This window comes from Schistocerca piceifrons, chromosome 6 (assembly GCF_021461385.2).
Source record: "Schistocerca piceifrons isolate TAMUIC-IGC-003096 chromosome 6, iqSchPice1.1, whole genome shotgun sequence".
Lineage (NCBI taxonomy): Eukaryota > Metazoa > Arthropoda > Insecta > Orthoptera > Acrididae > Schistocerca > Schistocerca piceifrons.
The window spans coordinates 356,596,118-356,623,214 of NC_060143.1; the positions used below are offsets into that span (position 1 = coordinate 356,596,118).

The following is a 27,097-nucleotide window of genomic DNA, read 5'->3' on the forward strand; positions in this document are numbered from 1 at the left end:
TTAGCACTGAAACATTCTATTTTGATAGCTTCAGATAGCTATTTTGATAGTTTCAATTTGTGAAATTGCAGACTGTTACCATGTAAAAAAAATTTAGTACCCAAAAGCAGTTTTGTTCTCTCACTATTTCCCATAAGTCAAACTTACGTTATAATGTAATCAGAATGAGAATGTTGAATCACTGCTTCACACTACTGAGAGCTACTGCTATTTTCATTAAGTTTTCTCCCACATACACAATTTTAAAAAAAAGTGTTACACCTCTAGTAACATTTTGGTAAAGAAAATCTTCAGCATCTCAATTTCTCTCATGCGATTTTTGAGAGTGCCATTAGTGAAGTTGTGTTTCTCTTGCATGTTACAAAAATGGAAAAGTGAAATTTAGAGTACATTACGCTATCAAATTGTATGTTAAACTTAGGGAATCTGTGAAAAGTTGAAACAGGCGTATGGGGAACAATCTTCATCAAGAGTAGAAGTTTTTTGCTGGCACAAATAATTTTTGGAAGGCCGAGAGCAAATTGAAGATGAGCTTCACTCAGGGAGACCTTCAACTCCAGAAACCGATGAAAATGTTGAACATGTGCATGCTCTTGTGAGATTGTTCCTCCAGGACAGACTGACAATCAAGTGTTTTACAAAGATGTTCTTAAAAGGCTCAGATAAGGGGTGAATCGAGTGAGACCAGACACTGCAGATAAGTGGATGCTGCAACATGACAATGCCCACGCCACAAGGCTACTCCTGTCACAGAATTTTTGTCCTCTAAAGACACCCTTGTTGGTCCACAGACCCCCCACCCCCTCTCTCTACCTATTTACCTCAACTGAGTCCTTGTGACATTTTTATTTTCCCGAAATTGAAAAATGTCAAAAGGGCATAATTTTGGGACTCTGAAGAAGATTCAAAAGAATATAACCAACATATTAAAGGCCCTAATAACTGAAGCCTTTCAGTGTTAGTAGCAAGAATGGACATGATGACTCCACTGGCATATAGCTTCTGAAGAGAATTACTTTGAAGGGAACAAAGTTATTGTTTGAAAACAATAAAAACTTTAGTAGATAAAAGTCAGACTCACTACTTTTCTCTTACACTTTGTACAGGATAGAATAGGACAAACAAGAGCTTCACTTCTTCAGCATTGCGGCCCAACTGGATAGCCAATTTAAACATCACACTATCAATCAATTAACAAGCATACAATTTAGGCTAGAGATCTTAATGGATGAGTTCCGAAACATATACCACACTTATTCTCTGTAATAATAAAAATAAACTTAATACTTTACCAAGAGCTTCCAACGATTTATTGTAGTCATCATCTGTAAATATTTTCTTAGGAAAATTTGTCATTAGAGAGAATGGTCCAGCTCCATCTGTCCTGTTTAACTCAACATACAATCTAACTGCTGCCAACTGTTCTTTTGCTCCAAATGTTTGTGTGAGGGCTTGTCCATTTGTTAATCTTATCTGAAACAAATAAAATAAACAATTTATTTTCAAAATCTGCTGAATATGAAATTCAAGTACTCAAAAAGGAATTCTCTTCTGTCTGCCAACGTCAAGTGTGGTTGTCAACTGCCAGACCCAGACAGGCTAGTCTAAAAGGTGAAAACACAATGGGAGAGGTAATAGAAAATGTACATGTGGTAGCAGAAAAGAAAACTGAGGATCAAAGGATGTGAAGTGTACAAACAAATCCAGAATATTCATTAGGGGGTACACACGGAAGCAGTTATCAGCATCCGTACTGGCTCAAAACATTTGTGAAAAGTGCGTCCTGGTAACATTTCATATATAATTTACGCAACTTCTTTCAGAACAGTAAACATTTTTGACATGAGTAAATTGTTTTAGAAGTTGATTCCGCTAAACATAATACATGTATCCATGTAAAAGAATATATGGAACCAATACCTACAATGTTTGAAATGATCTCGATGATAAGGCCTGGAGAATGTAGTGACCTATATAAACACCTAATTATTTCAAGTAACAAATCCTCTGAATGTTTTGTTTTAGGGTGCAAAAACAACTAGGGTCATACACGCCCATGTCAAAACTATAAGAGTTAAAAATCGACTACATGTCAATCCCAATCGACATAATACAAGATGGCTTTGCAGGGATGTGCAAAAAGGTATATAAAATACCCCATAGAGAAATGGAGATCCAAAAAACTAAATGGCCTTCGCCATCTTGCTACGATGGATAAAAAGTAAAATGCGGTTAACAGCCTACGAGTCATTTGCTAAAACGGCCGATTACTCAGATGGCAAACCCAAGCACGAACGTAAACAGTTAAAAAATGGGCATTCTATCAGGAAATGGTGGGCAGTTAAAACTTGGGCACAAAGTGGTGGGGGAGTGCCACTTAACAAATTGTGATAGCTAAAAAGGCTGTGCCCAATATGCAACCTAGTTAAAATGACCTCCTTGCGGCAAGAGGGCCGAGAGGAGTTTGTCCAAGTCGCCAGGAGAGGCTTAATAACCTGGAGCTTATTCCCATGAAGGGAGAACCAGTGGCAATGCCAAAATGACACCACCTCCTATCAGATGGCAAAATAGAGGTCATCGGAAGGAAGATAAAAACTAGTGAGATGAGGTATAAGGACTGCAGCCTTAGCAGCAGCCTCGTTTTCTGTCAGACTGACATGACCGGTAACACACATAAACATCCCCGTGGCTCCATTAAGAGGGAGCAAGTGACAGCTTTCCTTGACCCGTTGCACTAAGGGATAAGCGGTGTACAGCACACAGAGGCTTCGAAGGGCGCTCAGGGTGTCTGAGCAGAGGACACAATTGAAGAGCCTGTGGCATCAGACTACTCTGTGGCCTGATACAGGGTGAAGAGTTCTGCTGTAAATACTGAGCAGTGTGCTGTAAGCTGATACCGAAAAACGTTGGCACCAATGACGAAGGCACACCCAACACCATGGTCAGTCCGAAAGACATCATTGTACACAAAGATACTATCACGAAGTTCCATGCAAAGGTCGTGAAACTGAAGGGGATAGAGAGCGGCTGGAGTAGTGTCCTTAAGAAGGAAATGAAGGCCAAGGAGAACACGGGCTGCCCTTGCAGGTTGCGTCAAGTTAAGCTGCCAGAACAAGAGCTGAAAGTGAACTCCAGAAGATAACAGAGAAGAGGGGCACTCCCTATACTGGCAATCAAAGTAGTCATAGAAGGAGGCGGCATAGGATGGGTGGCCACGCATGGCAGACAAATGGCATGCATACCTCCTGAGGAGAAATACACAGCAGTAGGGAAGTGGTAGTTCAGCAGCTTCTGCATATAGACTCTCAACCGGGCTAGTGTAAAAGGTGCCAGTGGCCAAATGGACGCCATGATGGTGGATAGTTCTGAGACAACGTAAGAGGGACAGACATGAAGATGCACAAACAAAGCACTCAAATCTGGTTTCGAATGGACAAGGGACCGGTACAAATGGAGGAGGGCGGTTCGATCTGTGCCCCAGGAAGTACCACTGAGCACATGTAGGACACAGAGACCATGTACAGCGGACCAAGAAACTTTCCAACTGATTATGAGGCTGAGGAACTTAGTATTTTCAACAAATGGAAGACCAACAGACCCAAGATGTAAAGACGGAGTTGTTGTTGTTGTTGTGGTCTTCAGTCCTGAGACTGGTTTGATGCAGCTCTCCATGCTACTCTATCCTGTGCAAGCTTCTTCATCTCCCAGTACCTACTGCAACCTACATCCTTCTGAATCTGCTTAGTGTATTCATCTCTTGGTCTCCCCCTATGATTTTTACCCTCCACGCTGCCCTCCAATACTAAATTGGTGATCCCTTGATGCCTCAGAACATGTCCTACCAACCAATCCCTTCTTCTGGTCAAGTTGTGCCACAAACTTCTCTTCTCCCCAATCCTATTCAATACTTCCTCATTAGTTATGTGATCTACCCATCTAATCTTCAGCATTCTTCTGTAGCACCACATTTCAAAAGCTTCTATTCTCTTCTTGTTCAAACTATTTACCGTCCATGTTTCACTTCCATACATGGCTACACTCCATACAAATACTTTCAGAAATAACTTCCTGACACTTAAATCTATACTCGAAGTTAACAAATTTCTCTTCTTCAGAAACGCTTTCCTTGCCATTGCCAGTCTACATTTTATATCCTCTCTACTTCGTCCATCATCAGTTATTTTGCTCCCCAAATAGCAAAACTCCTTTACTACTTTAAGTGTCTCATTTCCTAATCTAATACCCTCAGCATCACCCGACTTAACTCGACTACATTCCATTATCCTCGTTTTGCTTTTGTTGATGTTCATCTTATATCCTCCCTTTAAGACACCATCCATTCCGTTCAACTGCTCTTCCAAGTCCTTTGCTGTCTCTGACAGAATTACAATGTCATCGGCGAACCTCAAAGTTTTTATTTCTTCTCCATGGATTTTAATACCTACTCCAAATTTTTCTTTTGTTTCCTTTACTGCTTGCTCAATATAGAGATTGAATAACATCGGGGAGAGGCTACAACCCTGTCTTACTCCCTTCCCAACCACTGCTTCCCTTTCATGTCCCTCAACTCTTATAACTGCCATCTGGTTTCTGTACAAGTTGTAAATAGCCTTTCGCTCCCTGTATTTTACCCCTGCCACCTATAGAATTTGAAAGAGAGTATTCCAGTCAACATTGTCAAAAGCTTTCTCTAAGTCTACAAATGCTAGAAACGTAGGTTTGCCTTTCCTTAATCTTTCTTCTAAGATAAGTCGTAAGGTCAGTATTGCCTCACGTGTTCCAGTATTTCTACGGAATCCAAACTGATCTTCCCCGAGGTCGGCTTCTACTAGTTTTTCCACTCGTCTGTAAAGAATTCGTGTTAGTACTTTGCAGCTGTGGCTTATTAAACTGATTGTTCGGTAATTTTCACATCTGTCAGCACGTGCTTTCTTTGGGATTGGAATTATTATATTCTTCTTGAAGTCTGAGGGTATTTCGCCTGTTTCATACATCTTGCTCACCAGATGGTAGAGTTTTGTCAGGACTGGCTCTCCCAAGGCCGTCAGTAGTTCCAATGGAATGTTGTCTACTCCGGGGGCCTTGTTTCGATTCAGGTCCTTCAGTGCTCTGTCAAACTCTTCACGCAGTATCGTATCTCCCATTTCATCTTCATCTACATCCTCTTCCATTTCCATAATATTGTCCTCAAGTGCATCGCCCTTGTATAGTCTCTCTATATACTCCTTCCACCTTTCTGCTTTCCCTTCTTCATACATCTTGCTCACCAGATGGTAGAGTTTTGTCAGGACTGGCTCTCCCAAGGCCGTCAGTAGTTCCAATGGAATGTTGTCTACTCCGGGGGCCTTGTTTCGATTCAGGTCCTTCAGTGCTCTGTCAAACTCTTCACGCAGTATCGTATCTCCCATTTCATCTTCATCTACATCCTCTTCCATTTCCATAATATTGTCCTCAAGTGCATCGCCCTTGTATAGTCTCTCTATATACTCCTTCCACCTTTCTGCTTTCCCTTCTTTGCTTAGAACTGGGTTTCCATCTTGGCTCTTGATGTTCATACATGTGGTTCTCTTATCTCCAAAGGTCTCTTTAATTTTCCTGTAGGCAGTATCTATCTTACCCCTAGTGAGATAAGCCTCTACATCCTTACATTTGTCCTCTAGCCATCCCTGCTTAGCCATTTTGCATTTCCTGTCGATCTCATTTTTGAGACGTTTGTATTCCTTTTTGCCTGCTTCATTTACTGCATTTTTATATTTTCTCCTTTCATCAATTAAATTCAATATTTCTTCTGTTACCCAAGGATTTCTACTAACCCTCTTCTTTTTACCTACTTGATCGTCTGCTGCCTTCACTACTTCATCCCTCAGAGCTACCCATTCTTCTTCTACTGTATTTCTCTCCCCCATTCCTTTCAGTTGTTCCCTTATGCTCTCCCTGAAACTCTGTACAACCTCTGGTTCTTTCAGTTTATCCAGGTCCCATCTCCTTAAAAAAAGACGGAGGGAGAAACCAATTGTGCCGCCAGAAGTCCATACAAACGGTTTTGTCAGCGGAAAACCAAAAGCCAATGTTGATGTTCCATGAATAAAGACAATTGAGACATTGCTGAAGATGCTGTTCAATGTAACAACTCTGTGGAGAACTGCAACAGATGGCAAAATCGTCAATGAAAAGGGAGCTGGAGATGCCCGGCGGGAGAGAGGCCATTACAGGGTTAATGGTGACAGCAAGGAGGGCAATGCTCAGGACAGAACCCTGAGGCACACCGTTTTCCTGGATAAAGGTGTCCAACAAAGCAGAATCCACACGTACCTTGAAAACTCAGTCTTTTAAAAATTTCCCAAGGTAACGGGGCAGGTGGCCAAGAAAGCCCCATGTGCAAAAGTACACAGAATACCAGACCTCCAGCAGGTGTCTTAGGCTTCTCCAAATTGAAAACTGTGGGCACAGCCTGGGATTTCCACAGAAAACCATTCACGACATGGGTGGAGAATGTGACACGATGGTCAACTGCCGAACGGTGCGCTCGAAATCCACAATGCGCAGTGGTTAGTAAATTGTGAGACTCGAGACACGATACCAGCCGGGCATGAATCGTATGTTCCATCACCTTGCAAACACAGCTGGTGAGAGACATGGGGCGGTAGCTAGAAGGAAGGTGTTTGCCCTTACCGTGCTTAGGTATGGATGCGACAGTGGCTTCATGCCAGCATCTGGGAAACATGCCCTCTGCCCACATGCGGTTGTACATATTAAGCAGAAAGTGCTTGCTTGCATCATGAGAAAGGTGTTGCAACATCTGAATGTGAACAGTGTCTGGCCCTGGGGCGGAGGATCAGAATGAAGTGAAAGAATGATCTATCTCCCTCACAGTAAAGGCAGCACTGTAGCACTCACGATTCTGAGAAGAGAAGGGTATTGCCCGAGCCTCCTCTACTCGTTTCTGATGGAGGAAGGCAGGGTGATGGTGGGAAAAGATCGAAATTTCCGCAAAATGGTGGCCCAAGGTGTTGGAGATAGCAATAGGGTCCACAATGACACTGTCTGACACTGTCTGCTACTGTCAGGCCAGAAATTGGGGAATAGATCTTGGTCCCAGAGAGCTGCTTGACGTTGGCCCAAATGACAGAGGAGGGGGTGGAACTGTTAAAAGAACTAGTGAACAAAATCCAGCTAGCTTTTTTGCTATCCCAAAGAATGCACCGGCACTGTGCATGGATTTATTTGTAATGAATGCAGTTTGCTATCACAGGATGACGGTTAAAAAAGCGGACAGCACATCACTGCACGTGAATTGCGTCGTGGCATGCCTCATTCCACCAAGGAACTGGGACACGGCATGGTAAAGAGGAGGTGCAACGAATGGAACATTCTGCAGCAATAAGGAAAACGTTTATAAGATATTCCACCTGGTTATCACAACTGGGGAAATCTTGTTCGTCAAAGGTTGCCAGGGAGGAGTAAAGCCATGAGTCGGTCTTAGTAAGTTGCCATTTGGGTGTTCACACAGGTGGGGTAGGAGTCTACAAACGGATAGCACATAGGAAATGGTCTCTCAAGTAGGTGTCAGAAAGCACAGACACTCAAGACGATGGGCAAGCTGGGCAGTGTAGAAGCATAGGTCCAAAGGGGAATAAGTGTGTGAGGAGTCAAAAAGGAACACGAGTGCTCTTGTGTTAAGGCAGAAGAGATTAAGTTGATTACGAAGGTTAGCCATGAGGGCACCTCTGACAGGTTCTCGGAGTACCTCAGAGGGGATGGTACATATTAAAGTCACCGAATAGCACAAATGGGTGAGGTAGCTGCCCAATAAGCTGGAGGAAGTCTGTCCAAGTGACATCAAATGATGGAGGGATATAAATGGTACAAATGGAAAAGGTCAAGTGAGGAAGGAAAAGGCGAACTGCAACAGCTTGAAGATGGGTAGTCAGGGAGATGGGTTGACTATGAACGTCATCCCGTATGAGCAGCATGACTCCCCCACGAGACAGAATGCTGACCTCGGGGGAATGTCAAAATGGACCAGAAAGAAAAGCAAAAGCTCAAAGTGTCATGGGGACGCAATTTTCTTTCATGAAGGCAGAGTACAAGTGGACGCTGGGATTCTAAAATCAACCGTAAATCCTCTTTGTGGGATCGATGGCCACAAATGTTCCATTGGAGGAGAGTCATGAGGAGGAAAAAAGAAGGGGTGTCACTTCGGTGGCTGCTGAGAGCCAGCCTGTGAAGACACTCTGCTACAGGGCGCAGAGGCACGAGGATCGTGCCCCCTGAGGTCCACAGAAGTGTCGGCTTCTTTGTGCAGTCTGCATGTGGAGCCCAATGCAGAAAAACGGTTGGAAGTGTGCACCTGTGACATGGAGGCCGGACAGGTGAAGGTAATTCATAGCAACACCGTTGAAGGAGATTAGAAGACTGTTTGCCTTTGTTGGACTTCTTTAAGCCTTTCTGGTTAGCACAGGAAGAATCAGGTGTTGCTTGGCTGGGGGGACATAGGAAGTCTCGACGGGAGTATTCCTTCTGTCCTTTCCGGCCTGCCTGTTGTGCAGCTGGTGACTTTGCCCAGGCGAGAGTCTGATGGCCTTTTGCACAGCTGGACGAGGGGACAGTGACACTACCATGACACTGGGCAATTTCCCAACCTGAGAGGTCAATCTGACATTGCATGTCTGTGTGGCCATGTCCTTCATGGAGCGAAATGTAGCAAGAACAGTATTGTAAGTGCCAGACAGTAGAAAGCAGGGTTTGTGACTAGAAAATAACTTGTGAGCAACTGGATAAGGAACTTTTTCCTTTACCCGGATCTCCTGGACAGCCCACTCATCGAGATACACGGGACAATCTCGAGAAGAGGCAGCATGATCAGCATTGCAGTTGATACAGCTGGGAGCAGGAGGAGGTGGACAATTGCCCTCGTGCGCATGCCTACCGCAGGTCACTCATTTGGCCAGCTGTCGGCAAGACGTGGTTGAAACAATGACACTGGTAGCAGCCCATCAGGTTCAGAATGTACTGTCAGACTGTGATAACTGCATAGCCTGCTTTGATCTTGGACGGAAGCACCACCCTATCAAAAGTGAGAAAAAGAGTGCGTGTGGGCACTAACGATGCATCTACATTTATCGCCCAATGGACGGCAATGATACAATGATCAGAGAGGTACGTTTGGATTTCTGCCTCAGTCAAACCATTGAGCAGTCTACAGTATGTATGGCGGGAGAAGAGCTCTGACTGTTGACGTGGCCTTGGCGCTCGTGCTTCATACATCCATGATGGCCAGTCAGATTGTCAGCTTTTGTTTACCTTACTGTGGCAACACCTCAGTGTTGCCATAGTGCTGGGCGACCGCTGCTGGTTTGCTGCCCGTCTGTGTCGAATACGCACCTGCGCTACCAGTTGTCAAGAGCTCTTCTCTCGACGTACGAAGTATTGTGTAAATAACACCACAGGAAGAATTCAGAGTTCTATAGGCCACAACACGAACAGGGTAGCTGTGGAGAAGTGAAGCGGGAAGCGTTGTACCTGAGAATCAGAAGTAGTCTGCAAAAGCAAAGTGCCATCACATAATGAGAGCAGGATATCAAAGTGCCAGCAATTGCATCAACACCTTTCTGATTGAGAAACGGATTTACCATTGCAGAGGACTGATTGTCTTCAGTACATGGAACCACGAGGAACCAGGGTGCAGCTGGGAGGGTTTTTGAATCAGGAGTTTTATTCCGTTTACATCTGCTAGACGTGGACTGCAAAGATGATGATTGTGTCATTGTGAGAAAATGCCCCACAATTGCCAGTGTCTCAGATGGCGTGCTCTTTTCAACTGGGGGCCTCCTTCACAAAGGGCTGCACCCTCCTTAGGTGATTGTTCACACCTCAGGTCACACCTCCCAAACACCTGACAGCGGGCTCTATCGGCAATTTGGGAAGGTAGCAGCTCAGGCAATCACCCCTCCCCTGGCCTGGTCTGCACCAGGGGGTACGTGCAAACCCCACCTGTTGGCTTGGAGCTGGGAATTACGCATTATCCAGTCACCTGTTAGGTGTCAGACACGTGGGCTGCCCTTCATGAGTGCACAGGGATGAAGAAGAAAAAGAGGAGCCTCCAACGCTGAAGCAAAGGAAGGACAGGAGAGGGTGAATGAAGAAAGGAAAAGGGAATGAAAAACAATGGTGAGACTGTTCTTATGTCAGCTACAGACAATGCGGAACATTCCCGAAAACACACCAGACATGTTCCCCAAGGAACAGGAAAAAGGACAACAAGAGAACAGGCGTGCAGCATGGAAGGGGAAAGGTGCTGCAAAGACTGGGTCCCATGGTAGCCAAGCACGAACCCACCAGAGAGTGGCAAGTCCCCTGGGGGGACCTCTGAATGTGCTGGTCATTATGTGATGTAATATCTTTCAAAGGCTTCTATAATCATATTGGTAGGTATATAGTCATTTTTGCTGAGCTTTATCCACATATATTACTAAAAGACCCTGCTCTGTTTTTCTGTCTGTATGTGAAGGCTAATTTGAGGAACTACTGTAGGGATTTTAATATGGTTTTTGCTAATACAAAGGCTGATTAATGAGGAAGGATCATGTAACTTACTACTGGAGTGACAGACAAGTCATCCTGCCTTATATACTTAGTGCTACCAATGTGAAGCTGGGGCTGGTTACTAGTTGATTCTAAATTTATTCTGGATGAGGTCAAAAGAAAGTGGTTAACACCAGCTTTTTCTAGTGAGTGAGCTGTTCCGTAACACGAGAGTAGTACTGACACTGTAAATTTGCATCCTCCATAAGCAGACAATAACTTATTAATTCAAATGACGAAAAGAAAGGGCAAGAGGATAGACCCCTTAAGGAAAGGAAGGACCATCTTGATCAGAACAAGAATGAAGCAGGAAATCGGCTGTGACCCATTAAAGCAAACCATTCTGGTATTCACCTCAAGTGATTCAATTCTCAATTCAGAGAGAAGAATTTGTCAGTTGGTCATTATTTCGCCGAGTCCACGTGGTATGCTTCCTCAAAGTATCCTGTATCTTGTGACTGGTATAGTCAAATGCCTTAGAATGATCACAAGGATGACAAATAGAAGAAAATACTCGTGAGGGGTAGGGGGAGGGAGGAGGAGGAGGAGGAGGAGGAGGAGATGATTAGAAGACAGAAAATGATTTTCCTGTCCTCAGTTATAACATCAAATGTTATTACTATGCCATTTCACTAATAATATAAAAGCTAGGGAGCCCACACTGGGTATCCACTGTTGATAGGAAAGTGAGCTAAATGTTATGAATAAAACAAAGGCTGTACCAATGCCAAGTACAAACAATCATCTCCTGGTGTCATTTGGTAGAAAGCATATTAAAATATTCAATTATCTCTGAAGTTTACAAACAATGGGATGGTCAGAGACAACTACTTAGATCAGAGACAACTACTTACAACACAGAAAAAGCACTGAGCACTGCATGCACATCACACACCCAAGTGCATGGTCACACACACGCTTCACTCATACTAATGGCATTGTTTGAAATTTATTCAGAAATTTACATAATTATTTCGATTTTAGCTTCACTCTGATCATAAATGTCTTCATAAAAACTTTATAACAGGATATGGAGTTTCTGTCTGACAAACTCTAGTGTTATATGCGTGGCCACATACCTGCAGTTTGGCTTGAGTGTAATCCTTCTGAGGTGGGGGCTGCACCTGAGATGCTGGCGTAGGCACAGGTGATGTGGTCGGGGAAGTAGCTCCAGCTTCTGGTGCTGGGCCCATTGCAAACTTTGTGCGCCTTGCAATCTTGTCCTGTTCTATCTGATCCTTGACTCTCTGCCGAGCCATTTTCTCCTCTAATTTCTCACGCTTCCGCTGTTCCACCAGCTTTTTCATTTCTTCCTCCTCAAGCCTGGTCAAAGAAAACAGACATAATAAGAATATGTACAACATAAAAGAAGAAAAGAGAAACATAACAGTGATGAACACATGGCCACAGAATAACTGTTCTATTGAAATGCACTATCTTATGATTTTACACTAATTACGATATATTCCTGAGTCACAATAAAAAATGAAAATTTTTGTAGCCGGCTTTGTTGTAGTAACAGCAGCTTGTTTGCACATAAAACATATGGGCAAAAGTTGCTGGCAGCCATTGCTGTTCATTCCAGACACTGTATGCAATAAACGGCATTTATAACCTCCTTTTGTGGTTCAAGATTTCAAGTACTGGGGAAGACTTTCCCATCAGTATTGATTCACTGAATAAAGAATGTGTGTTCATTTCTCCAGCAGCATGATGAATAATCACATCTGGACTCGTGGCAAATCCATCTGATCAACAATCAATACTCTAGTTAATCCTCAGGATCTTTGATGCGGTTGCAGTTAGAGCTTTGAGCATCTCAGTCCAGTAATCCACCCCAGAATATGTCCTTACTTTGTAAGCAGGAATTTTGGAACACTGATGTAGAAAAAGGCTGAGTTTAAATTGTTGCCACACTGTAGAATGGAAGTTATTGTCTACTATAAGTTATTGTCTACAATAAACACTATCATTTTCCAATCAAATAAAACTTATAGAAGAAGCTCAAACAAGTGAAAAAGCTCCAAGATATTGAATTACCTCTGTCACATGTCATCATCATCATCATCATCATCATCATCATCATCATCATAAGACAGTTACATATCAAATGGAAATGTGGTTCTGCCTTAAGCAAACAACCACAACAGGTATTTATATTTTTTTATTCATGCATTAAGACTCCTTCCGCTACTCAAGAGACTTATCAGTACTTCTGGACAGCAACATTGCTATGAAAATAAGTGCTAACATCTCTTGATGGATTGTTCTTCCTTTGAGCTCCGTATCCCCAACTACAACTGCTGGTCATGGAATCAGTAGTGCCTTGCCAATTATCTTACAAGGTAAGATTTATTTGGCAGTCATTTCAACCCTGTGATAGCTGGGATCTAACCACACTCAGCTGAATGTCACTGTTCTTGCTGAGAATATTTTCGCTGTTTTAATTTCGACAGTTCTCCACAGACCTGAGTCCCATCTTGACGACTGGAAAGAAAAAAGTCTTGGCTCAACAACTCTTGCTTACTGGTTACCCTCTTACCCTTCCATCAGCACGACCTCCTGGCTTAGGCAGTAAGATATGTGCTATGTGGAACCACACTTTCCGATCCTTCAGGGAAGGATGCTCCTTTGCTGTCCCGTGGTGTAAGGACACTCTTCCTGGGAGTAGATGCTGGATGCTTAGGCTAGCCCCCCAGGAAGCGCTATTGTGCACATTCTGCACATGCATGGCCATACCTGCTCACACACGCTAGCAGTTGGTTGTCCGATTGCTGCATGTCACCTGTTTGCCCCCACCTACCCACAGACAGGCACTCAAGCTGGAACAGCAGGCCTTACGCTAAGTTTATGTAGGAGCTGTGATAGTGATAAAAGCATCAAATAGAGCAGCAACTAAAGCAAAGTATGGTTCTTAGCTTTTATGAGACATTTAGTACAAAGCTTTGATAACAGCACGGAGCTGACTGATGATAAGTGCATTCGTACTGGCTCTGGAATGGGAGCCAAGGTAGTGTTAAATTATCAGATAAAACTTTTCATTAATTTCTACGTTGACATGATTACATTACAGTTCACACTTAAGAAGTCTGGCAATGCATGTTAAGAACCACTTTCAGATTATTTCTCAACCTGACTGTCCCTGTCTTGAATAGCTCATGGGCAAATGTGTCTGTGCAAAGTTCAATTTCTCTTATTTATTTTGATCAAACGATGGAAAGTCCAGGATGGAATAATGAGAAGCATCACCTATCCCATCAAAGGCAAGGCTGCCTGTGAAACCAGCTAAGCTGCAACCACTGTGCTGCTTTCTACACGGTCATGACAACCAAGGATAGCTGCTAGGGCACAACAAAAAGGTGTGTGTGTGTGTTTTGTCTAATTCTGATGAAGGCCTGTTTGGCCGAAAGCTTTGTCTGACAAGTCTTTTTGTTGTGCCTATCGGAGAGTCAGCGTTTTCGCTTTATGGCTCAACTATTCTTTTCATATTATTGTCTTATTTTATTATGATGGTCACTTTCCCTACGCAGATGGGAATTAGCAAAATATTTTACAATTCAGAGCAGAAAGATTGCGATCGAAATTCCATAACAAGATCTCGCTGCAATCAAAATTGCCTTTGTTTTAATGACTGCCACCCCAACTCGCTTTTCTTATCCCTGACACTCTCTCCACTCCTTCACAGCCCAGTTGGAAAAAAAAAAAAGAAGGATGAGCGATTTACAGTACTTTACTCTTGAAAAGCACACCACATAGATACATACGAAAAAATAAAAATGCACATACTTTGCTGAATTCTGATACCCGTCTATTGGTCAATAATTTAGAAGTCTCATATTTTCTTTTGGTGTTGATGCAACTGTTGTGAAAACTGTAACAAAAGCAGCTAAAGTTTTATGACAAGATTGTCAAAATAAACACTTTAGATGTTGATGCTTTCAAACAAAAAAGCGGATGACACCTACGATATTTAAAATTTTCCAAACTGTTCCTGCATTTTTTAGTCTGTGATTTGCCACACTGTGATACAGCTATAACTTTTATTAATCTAGGCTATGAAACTTCACTTTGTTAACCCACTATTATGGCAACAAACTGTAATTTATGTATAATGTTCAGGAAACAACTTGTATATGCATGACATTGCTGTCTGGCTGCCTTGAGCTAGGCTGTGTTCAGAGTCATTATGTTGGCAGAAGCAGTTCAAAAGTGATAGTATTTGCTGAAAGTCGAGTGCACCTAAAGAAACATGAAAGCAGCTGCAAGAGTGAATTATTTCTGTCACTTAGATGACATCTAGTCAGAGTATTAAAATTATGCTTAATGATGGTGCAGATTATGTTTCCACATACTTGTAACTGAATGATAATTAATCAATATTTTTGATTTGTTGCTATATTTTGTTTTCTGTAATTCTCCTCATCTATCCAACAAGTTCACATTCGGTGATGGCTTGAATTGCTGAAGAGGATGACTGGTATACCCACACCAATATGCAGGCTTATGAGGAACCCCTTGAGTTTATGGCTGCAAAGGGCTAATGCATTTGCGGCATTCAATGCCTCACATATTGTCTACGATGCAACCACAATATTGGCTGCTAATGGCAACATGAGGTGGGACTGGAGTTAGCTGTTGCTGAGCACACCATGAGACTACGGAGCATAGCTGAACTGCTTAGTTGAAGAATAACTCACAAACATTGTTTCAGTTCTAGTGGTGTTGATACAAAGCAGAGCAATGGCAATGATAAACAAAGCAAACACTGCATTATATCTACAACAGTTGTCGAAGTTGAAAGGAACCCAAGGAGTTTCGCATAATCGTAAAGAAGTGGCATATGAGATATTGGCATTTCTGCAAGAAGAGTCAGTGGAATCTGCAGTGTCACATACACCGAGTGTGCGGATGATCGACATGAGGAGTACAATGACGACAATACGTGCTTAACAAGGGAAAATGATACTGAAACAGATGTCGAGCTATGTAGTTCATCATCTTTGTCAGACAGGGAGTCACAAATCCTGTCTTTGGTGGAAAATAGTAAATGGTAATCGTTGTCCAAGGAGTTGGAAGATCATCGTGTGTGTGTGTGTGTGTGTGTGTGTGTGTGTGTGTGTGTGTGTGTGTGTGTGGCCGCGCACGTAAAACCAAATGGGTATTTGCTCGGGAATTTGCCCAAAACAGTTTTAAATGCCAAAAATCTGGGTATTTATAGAAAAAAAAGTACCAATTAAAATAAGGGATGGGATGATAATCCCGATATTGAAAGTTAATAACTGTTTACACTTCAACACACACGTTATTCATTGCTATTATTACTAAGAACGAAAGGAAAGAAGAGAAAAGCATTTCTTTTTTTAAAAAAATAGCATTACAAACTGCTATACCAAGGAAGGGTGTGTGTTGCTGACATCTGCTTATCATTTACAATGTACTTTTTCCTTTTATCAGTTCTACTCTTCACTGGATAAACTTTTTTTTCTTTTTTCCCCCAGTAATATAGCATAAGTGAAAATACTATGTACTGGCTACCAACTTAATATAAACTATACTTCATTTCAAAAATTACTTTTAAACTTGAGTTTTGTTTTATTTTTTTATTTTGCACAACCCCAAGAATTGATCTCATTAAAGATGTAAAAAGCTTTGTTAACGGTCCAAATTTATTTCCCCTAATAACTCTTCCCTAAGTCTCAAGCAGCTTTTTCAACTTGGTTACCGAATCACTACAGAAGCAGTGTTGCAAAACACCTTTTCTAATGCAAAATGTCAACATTGCTTATCAATTAATCCTTAAAATGTATGAATGCCTGGCCATTTATGAATTTTGGACATTTCCTTAAAATGTATGAATGCCTGGCCATTTATGAATTTTGGACATTTTCCCAGGGATTTATTCTGGGCATTTGCCCCAGCTTATAAATGTCCAGGAATCTTACACCACTACCCAGGAATATGATTGTGTAGTGCACAAGAAAAACTATAGATATTCAAGGGAGGACAAGGTGCACTTGTTACAAAACTGGCATTAGCACATTTCAAGGTTGCTAGATACAATTTATAGCATGTGCATGATAGTGACCTACTATGTTATGCACATCAAATTGCACACGACAGAGATTACAGAGATTTTAAGGGAAGCAGTGGATGATTGCAAACTTCAAAGAGTGCTGCAGATTTGGAAGACGTAAAGCAACAAAATTTCAGACAAAGTGTCAACTTGATGATGCACAGCAAACTAAGGAATCAACCTGAAAATTTGTAGAAGAGATGAACAAACTTATCCCATCATTTAGTACGGAATTTGTTTTCAACTCCGAACGAATGGGATTTGAAGAGCGAACGCATATGGAAGGAACCCCGGAATAGGAGGTATCAAGAGAGTAATATTAAGATCAACTAACAACAATGCCTAGACATATTCATAAACAGTTATGCCAACTATTAATCTGGATGGTAAATTGGCTGGAAAGTTATTTATTGTGCTTTGAGAAGTTGGAGGTACTCTGCCCCTACGATCAGTTCTCAAGTACATGATCTTGCAAGGACAGTAGGGAAAGTTTACATCACAGCAAGCAAAAGTTGGAAAAGGGCATAAGAAAACTACAGCTATGGTATGAGCACTGCTTTTGGCCAATAGCTAGAGAAAATAATTTGCTTTTGCTCGATTCTTGGTCTGTGTGCAAAAACCATACTCCTTTAGAGCAAACTATCTCTCCCCAAAAGTGTGTGACAGCAATTCATACCACCTGGAACCACTGGACAAATTCAATCTCTGGATTTTTCCCCCTCCATTCCTATACAACATATTATCACACTACCTGCAGCAAAACCTTAAAGGATAGCCAGTTTCATGATAAACTACAAGACAGACTGTTTCGCATTTGGACGCATGCCATGACATTCCATCATTTCTCATCACCCCGTTACACCAATATGATTCTATATCAGGGTGTATAGGTGAACAAGATGAAAAAATTCACGTGTTTTTCACAGATTTCCTGGTTGTCCTGAAGTGATTTTCCGGTTGTCCCAGTGTATTTACACCCTGTATATGCACTCTTTAAGAGTAGGTGCATAAACTGAACGTCCTGCTCGGTTTATAACTTCCAAGGAGTTCGCTTTCAATCTTGATGGTACAAATCTTTGTGATCACTGTGGTGCAGCATTTTTAATTTGGTGTTCATGATGCAAGTTAATGGTTTGTTTTGAACATTTCTTGAATGTCAATGATGTCTATTTTGTGAAGTGTAATAAATACATCCCACAGGAGGTTGATCTCTGCACTTCCTAAAAACTAATTTTCTATCACCCTCCTGATGCACATGGTGAGTAATTAGCAGCTAACATTTTTCCTGTCATAACTGTTAACACACCACTTTCAAATGAGCCTGGCTAAAGACTGAACTTGCAACTTTACACTCATGGGGTTCCTTGTTAGACATTTCTGCCATTTGTATTTTGGTTATCATCTGATTCATCACTCGAGACTATTGCAGTGTGTTATGAGGCCTTTGAACTCCTTTCGTTAACCTTCATATTCTAATTTCTTGGAGACCCAGGACAAGTGACTCGACTATGAACTACACATAATATAGACAATTTTGTTCATTCCGAAAATAAAATTCGAATTTTACAGCATAATGCTAAATAGACAGCAAGAAAATGATCCGCCTCTGAAGCCTGTACAAGTGTGTGTAATTCAACAGGTGTCAAACTGGCATGAATTTCACTTCATTCTTGCATATGCATAGCACAACCACACGAAGTATGTAGGAGTAACACCACTGACATTCTGACTATGTGTCAGGAAATTGACTTATTTGTAGCAACACAGCTATCCACGTGGACATTGTGATGATGCCTGGAGCAGCAACGACTGTCAGGTGACATTTGTTGCGACTTCCCCTGATGTTGCAGCAGAGGGGCGCATGCCCAATGACAACACTGGAACCTGGAGTGGCACCATATCTTTTCAGACAAGTCCTGGTCCTGCATACAGCGCCATGATGGATGTATCCACTTGTGGAGGCTATGAGTAGAACAAATGTTACCAGACTGCATTTCTCTCTGTCATACAGAGCCAACGTTTGGGTAAATGTCTTGCAATTTTTGTAGTTTATGTATCTGTGTGTGTGTGTGTGTGTGTGTGTGTGTGTGTGTGTGTGTAGCTGCACTTTGCGTTATGGTATTGATACCATCGGGTACACAATACATTAGCCCCTAGTTTGTACAGGCAGTCCTACCTTCCAGGTATGTGACAAGCTAAACTCTATTTTCAAATGTTCCTTTACAAAGGAGAACCGAGGAGAATTGTCTCTATTTAATCCTCGAACCCACTGAAAGGTTGAATGCAGTAAGTATTACTGTCAGTGGTGTTGAGAAACAACTGAAATCGTTAAAATGGAACAAAGCTCCAGGGCCCGATGGAATCCCTATCAGATTCTATACTGAATTTGTGGCCGAGGTAGCCCTTCTTCTAATTATAACCTATCATAGATCCCTTGAGCAAAAAGCTGTGCTCAGTTCTTGGAAAAAAGCACAGGTCGCACCCATCTACAAGAAGGGTAGTAGAAGTAATCCACAAAACTTAACATTCAATACCCTTGACATCAATATGTTGTAGAATCTTAGAACATATTTGGAGCTCAAACATAATGAGGTATCTCAAACAGAATGACCTCCTGTATGCCAACCAGCATGGATTCTGAACACACTGGTCATGTGAAACCCAAATCACACTTTTCTCACATGACATACCGGAAGCTTTGGATCAAAGCAGTAAATGGATTGCAATATTTCTTGATTTCTGAAAAGCGTTTGACTCAGTACCACACCTATGCTTAGTGTCAAAAGTACGATCATATGTGACGTCAAGTGAAATTTGCAACTGGACTGAGGACTTTTTGGTAAGGAGGATGCAGCATGTCATCATGGTCAGATGTAGAAGTAATTTTAGGTGGTCCCTGGGGAAGTGTGTTGGGATCCTTTGATGTTCATGTCGTATATTAATGATCTCACAGACAATATTAATAGTAACCTCATACTTTTTGCAGATGATGCAGTTATCTACACCAAAGTACTGCCTGAAAGAAGCTGCATAAATAATCAACAAAATCAAGCAATTATTTACAGAATAATAAGATCCCACTCCTGTGATTCAAACTGACCTGCAGTCTCTCCTTAAACCCTCAAGCCCCTCACAAGGACTAACACCTTTATCCATAGAACTTCTCACCCCACCCAAACCACGCGCCCCATCTTTTACCTTCTTCCTAAGATCCATAAACAATTATCCTGGGCGTCCTATAGTTGCTGGCTTCAAAACACCCACCGAGCATATATCTAAGTTGATCAGCACCTGCAACCTATAGTACAAAGACCTCCCTCCTATATCCAAGATACCAAGATCGTCTTGAAATCCGTGCCTGTACCACTTCCACCACACACCTTGCTTGTCACCACTGATGCTACCTCTCCCTATACCAACATCACCCACATACATGGTTTGTCTGCTACTGAACGCTTCCTCAGTCAACATCCACCTGCTTCCAAACCTGTGACAGCCTTACCACTCACTTTGATCAACTTTATACTTACTAACAACTACTTCACCTTTGTGAGGCAGACATACAAACTGATCAGGGGTATGGTCATGCGAACCAAGATGGCTTCTTCCTATGCCAATCTTTTCATGGGTCACTTGGAGGGGGCTTTCCTGGGATCTGTAAGTCTTCAACCTCTGGTTTGGTTTAGATATGATGATGACATTTTTTACCATATGGAGCACCGAGCGAGGTGGTGCAGTGGTTAGACACTGGACTCGCATTCGGGAGGACGACGGTTCAATCCCGCGTCCGGCCATCCTGATTTAGGTTTTCCGTGATTTCCCTAAATCGCTCCAGGCAAATGCCGGGATGGTTCCTTTCAAAGGGCACGGCCGACTTCCTTCCCCGTCCTTCCCTAATCCGATGAGACCGATGACCTCGCTGTCTGGTCTCCTTCCCCGAAACAACCAACCAACCATATGGAGCCATGGTGAGGCTGACCTGTTAATATTCCTGGACTCTCTGAATACCTTCTCCCAATTAAATTTCACATGGACCTATTCCAAATCCCATGCCACTTTCCTTGATGTTGATCTCATTCTCACTGAAGGCCAGTTATATTCTGTCCAGATTTAACCTGCTAACAAACAACAGAACTTAAATTTTGATAGTTGCCATCCTTTCCATTTGAAACATTTCCTCCCATACAGCCTTGGCATTTGAGGCAAACGCATTTGTTCGGATGCAGACTCTTTACAGGAAGACACCACCATTCTCACCTCAGCCTTCAGTGGACGTAATAACACCATCAGCCTAGTTCAAAAGCAGATTTCCTGGGCCATCACATCCAATTTTGATATGTTGATCCCTCCAACCAACAACTTTGGAGCACACCACTGGTCCCTCAGTATTATCGTGGTCTAGATTGTATTAATCAGCTAAGTCGACGAGGCCATGACTCCCTAAAATCATGCCCTGAAACAAGATCTATTCTGTCTGAGATTTTGCCCACAACACTTAGAATAGCTTTTTGCTGTCCTCCTAATCTCAGTAATATTCTTGTCAGGCCCTATGATCCTTCTGCACTCATCTCTCTACCATATGGCTCCTACCCTCGGGACTGCCCCATAGCAAGACTTGGCCTATGCACTCTCGTACCACCACATTTATCAGCCCTGTAACTGGCGAAACATCTACTATCGAATGGAGAGCCAAATGTGAAACGACACGTCATATACCAGCTTTTATGTAAACAGTGTTTGGCCTTTTACATTGGCATGACTGCTACCAAACTATCAATTAGGATGAATGGGCATAAGCAGAGGATATACACTCGCAACACACAATATCCTGTTGCAAAGCATGCTCTACAACATGATGATAGTGACCTCTGTGCCTGTTTCACCACACACTCCATCTGGATTCTTCTCCCAGACACCAGTTTCTCAGAACTCTGCAGGTGGGAACTAGCGCTACAACATGTCGTTGGTTCTTGCCACCCACTTGGCCTTAATTTATGTTAATTTCTTCTGCCTTGGCATTTCATCATAGTAACTATTCCTTTCTTCACTACGTTTCAGTTTTCTATGTCTTTCATTTTCTTACTGGCCTGTTTTTCGCACCCCCTCCCACCTCTGTTATGTACAATGCACTCAGTTTTTCACTCTTATTAACTCATGCACGATGTTTAAGCAGTAATCTCTGCCTTGCATATTACCCTGCCTTTCTCAATTAGGCTCTCAGATTTTCAAATCTCAATCTGATGCAGTCCTCAACAATCAGTCTTTCCTTCTCATCCCGACTGGTAAGTCTCCCCTGACCTGATGTTCTGAGTGACTTCATGAAATCTATCCCTTTTCCTAGACCCCTCTAGTCCTTTTCCTCCAGCTCTGTTCCTTGCCCTTCAATCCTTCTGCATGAAGAAGGAGCTGCTGGCTCCGAAAGCTTGCCTAATTATGTGTGTGTGTTCAGCAACCACTTGGTGAGTAGATTTTTAATCTATCCAATATTATTTTGCATAAATATCCAGTCAGACCTTAATAAGATTTCAAAGTGGTGCGCAGATTAGCAACTTCACTAACTGTTCAGAAATGTAAAATTGTGCACTTCATAAAATGAAAAAAACACAGCATCCTCTGACTATAAGATCAATGAGTCACTGTTGGAACCGGCCAACTCATACAAAAACTTGGACGTAACGATTTGTAGGGATATGAAATAGAATGATCACATAGGCTCAGTCGTGGGTAACACAGGCCGTTGACTTTGTTTTATTGGCTGGATACTGGGGAAGTGCAACAAGTGTACAAAGGAGACTACTGACAAATCACTCGTGCAACTGGTTCTAGAATATTGCTCAAATGTGTGGGATCTGTACCAATAGAACTAACACGGCATATTAAACACATACAGAGAAGGACAACACAAACTGCAGGTTGTCACAGGTTTGTTTGATCTGTGGAAGTGTGCCACAGAGATACTGAAGGAACTGAACTACAAGACTCTTGAGGATAGATGTTAAATATCCCGAGAAAGTCTGTTAACAAAGTTTCAAGAAACTCTGGGAATATACAACAACTCTCTCTGTATCGCTCATATAGGGATCATGAAGATAATGTTAGAATAATTATTGCATGCACAGAGGCATTCAAACAACCATTCTTCCTGTGTTCCGTACATGAATGAAACAGGAAGAAACCATAATTAGTGGGACGTACCCTCTGGCATACACTTCACGGTGGCTTGCAAAGTGTAGATGTAGATACAGATTATATTACAACAAGATAATGCAAGACTGCACACTGTCCATGCTGTGCTGATCTGCCTTGACAGACAGTGTGTTTGTTTGGTTCATAGTCCAGCATGTTCTCCAGACGATTCAGCCACTGAGTCACGGGTTGCTGAGAGACTGGCATGCCACTACTTGCCAGCCACTCTGATAAATGAACTCTGGTGTAGGGGTGAAGCAGCATGGAATGGCATATCCGTATCTGTCATCCAGCGTCAGCCTGACTTACTATCCAGACATGTTAAAACCATTGTTGCTGTCAGAGGTGGCAAACTTTTTACTAATGCACAAATCACAAACAAAATTAATCACATATGCTTTCTATCATATTGTATACACACAATAAGAAAAATTTTAGTACAATAAAACCCCGTTTTTAAGTTCCCACATTTTATGTTTTACCACTTTTCTCATTTATTTTTGTTGGTCCCAACAGAAGTCCTATTCTCTCAACACACTGCTTTCCCATCATTAATGATTCATGTAACATTTCCTGCATTTTAGCATTTTATGTTTTTACTGATGTTATCACAGCCATTAATATGGATTTTCATACAGTTTTCTGCAAAATGCACATCATACTCCTGCTCAAAGTCAGATTTGGAACTAAGCAGAAAACACAGATGATATGCAAAATTACTGATTGTTTAATGCAGCATTAGTGTGGTAAGCAAGATTTTAGTTGACAGCATGTTGGGTTATGAACGGCTGTATTATAGTTTCGCAGTGTTCGAAAGTCTGGAAAGTATGCTGAATCACTGCCTTAATGATAAACGCGATCTGACAATAGTTATTCTAGTAGCAACCTTCCTTCTGCTAATTGTGTTGTATTACAACAGCTTTAATTTAATTCCATGGTCATTTATACAAATAAACACCACTTTTGAAGATGGCCATCTCAATAATGGTCTTTCATGAATCATTGTTACTTCCGTGTGAAATACGCTAATCCATACTAGGCGTACTGTCTTAGATTGGTACAACCTGATGACAGACGTAAACATTTCTCAAGATGCTCCATAATATAACAACAATTTCTGCCCTCTTTCTGACCCAAGATGTTCCTGAACGGAATGACCTCCTGTCAGCAACAAGCTGCAGATTTTGTACCCACTGTTCTCTGTTTACAAAGACTGGCAGCTTCAGATTTTTAACCACTAAGTTTTATTTACTATAATATTATAATTATTATCAATATTAAATTTCACATTAGAAGATTAATATCATTTTAATGTGGTTTCATGAAAGACCTTTGCTTCTGTGTTTTATTTACACCATTGGACATGACGGGAACAAAGAGGGAAACACCCACACACATTTGTGTGTGTCAGCAATCAGCCACTGCCTTTGTGATTATCGTGAAAACAAAGTGCTAACATACACAAATGCGCATTTCCTTCTTCGTTCCGATCATGGACAATGATGTAAATAGAGCAAGGAAGCAAAAAATCTTTTGTGAAACTACATTAAACGACATCTGTGTCTAATGTGAAATAATTATTAATAACCACTACAAACTTTGGTAAATACAACTTGTAACACGACATTGGTTACAACATTAAAGTTGGCAGTCTGCAAACAGAGAGCAACAGGCCAAAATCTACAGCTTGTTATGTTTTCTCTCATTTCCTGTATTTTATACCTCTTTTGGGTCAGTCCACTGAAAAATGTAAAAAAAGGGCTTTACTGTATTTGTTACACTTCCTGGTGTTGAAATTTGCGGAGTATTCAGTGTAAAATATATTATCAAGAGTTTTACGTTAAGTGTTATACATTGGCATTAAATATTTTTTAACTTAAGAGAGTCATTATACTACTACTTCTACTATTATTACAACAAATAAGCAACACTGTTATCCTAGTAGAAAATGATAATGACCCTTACTTCTTTCTTGCTGCAGTCATTTCTTTCCCTGAGCGAATTCTCAGCCTTTCTCTTTCTAAAGCTTCTTGCTTCTCCTTTTCTTCTCGCTCTAGCCGCTTCTGTCTCATTTTTTCTTCTAGCTTCTTAAGTTGTTCTTTTTTCTCTTCCTCTGTCAATGGTTTCTTCTCTTCTGTTGACTCTGAGAAATTACTATGTCCAGACTTTGCAGCATGGTACTCTATTTCAAGCTGGGTAGAAAAAAGCTTCCCACAGCTGTAAAGAAAAAACTTAAAGTTGAAAAACTCATAAATGATTAAAGTTCTCAAGTGATGACATGTTTTATATTTTATTTCTGTTTTGAGAAAGTTCTGTTATCCAGAATCATGTGAATTATCTACATCCAATAACACTACACGACAGATTAATATCAGGGTGTATATGCGGACAAGGAAGAAAAATACCCGGATTTTTTCCAGTTAAAAATACATTTTCTCCCGGGTGAAAACACACTTTTTCCGTGTTAAGTGACAGTATATTTTCCCTTATCAATCCTTTGAATGGTTAAGGTTTTATACACGGGCGTAGAATTTCCCAGCACTTTAGAAAGTGAAACTCGGAGAAAAGGACAAGTTTTGGAAATATGTTTTATGTGCAGCAACATGTACGTTGCATATTTTTGTATTAAGAAAGTATACATTGGAATTCCAACAAACACCGCATGTTACTTTCTGAATCACTGACATCGAGATTGCGATTCGTTTCTGTAAGCCAATAATAGCTCATGTCATGTGCTCTTGGCAGCCGATGACAGCGGATATACAGAGCATAGGACACGTGATGTAGTCAGCCAACAGCATCATCACTGTTACGTAGCACAAACACACAAACAGAGAAAGTTAATAGTTTAAATAAATATACACAGTGTTGCTACAAGAAAAGCAAAGCTTTCACATATAATATTGGTCTCTAAGGTTAATAAGCTGCAAGAGAAGCTAAGATTTCGCATATAATTTTGATCTTTTTTGCGTGTGTTACACTTTAAGACATATCACACAAATGTGCCAGCAAAATTTGATTTGCTAAATGCTAGAAGGAACATGGGTCTGGGAAGTGGTCAAATAAGCAAATAAGAAATATAGAGCAATTGTAAGGGAGCAAAAGGTTGGATTTAAGAGAAAGAAAAGATCATAAATACCCATAATATGGTAGACTTTCTGATTTGGTACATCTTCAAATATTTTAATTTCTTTAATCTGCAAACACAGTGGTACAATTCATCACAAATGCATGATCCAAATTTAAAGTTCACAGTGTGTCAAGTACACATGTCAGTTAAAAGCCATTACACGTGAATTTAAACAATGTGTACTTCTTTGATACTACTGAATTTGAAGCATTTGTGCAAATGTGAATTTCACTCTAGTGTCTACATGGGAGCTAAGGGGGAAGACAGACACCCATCATGTAATTGCTGGATCATTAATGGCATACATATATGGAAAGCAGGTTGAAAACATCACAAAAACTCTATTGACAAAATACCACAACAACACTCATTGATAATTGTACTGGTAGCAACACCATTGCAGTTACGGTTTACAAATATTCATAGGTGATGAATCTCATTTTGCAAAATGACATTGCAGTAACTGAAGGACATCTATCACTATTTCCAAATAAACTTCTTCACAAATACTGGTCCAGCTTAAATACCAATAGCATATAAAATATAAAACATTATAAAATTTTGTTAAACTCACTCATTACACTTTAAAGACTTGGCTGTTTCAGAGCTGCTGGCACTTTCAGTGCTTTTGGAAGGCTCCACAGAATTTTCAGTACTATCACCAATAGGTGCTGTATCTATCACAGAAGGCTGTGTTGTCTCCATTGCATCAGTGGTGGCATCAGAAGAAGAAAATGGAATGGATTCATCTGCATGAGCAAGCAACCTGCAACCACCAGACGTTAACCTTCAATTACTTCAGTAAACAATCCTAGACCTACTGGGCCATCAGTCTTCTATGAGAAGGTAAAACTAAATACTCAAATGGAAAACAAGACAAATTAATATTAATAAATTAAATTTAATGTAACTCTGGTGACAATTATTTCTCTACAGTCTTCAAATTCACAACTTTGTGTTTCTGGTTTATTCAGTCATCATTCCACTATAAGGTATGTATATACGTATACATTCAGTATTAGCAACAAAGGAGCGAGAAGAAGATGAAACTTGTCATTTGTTGCCCAAAATGACCAACAGTTTCTTTTACACAGAACATGTATTTTTTCAATATCTTCTTAGAT

At 41.2% G+C, this 27,097-nt stretch overlaps 1 protein-coding gene across 1 annotated transcript in view; it reads right to left on the bottom strand.

The window, feature by feature from the left end:
- The window catches only part of LOC124802596 (UBX domain-containing protein 1-like), a 65,771-nt gene that overhangs the window by 8,350 nt on the left and 30,324 nt on the right, over positions 1-27,097 (bottom strand). The window contains exons 3-6 of the mRNA XM_047263476.1: positions 26,548-26,739; positions 24,809-25,060; positions 11,664-11,907; positions 1,293-1,473 (exon numbers count right to left, since the gene is read on the bottom strand). Coding sequence (XP_047119432.1) covers positions 1,293-1,473; positions 11,664-11,907; positions 24,809-25,060; positions 26,548-26,739 — 869 coding nt within the window. The remainder of the gene's footprint in view (positions 1-1,292; positions 1,474-11,663; positions 11,908-24,808; positions 25,061-26,547; positions 26,740-27,097) is intronic.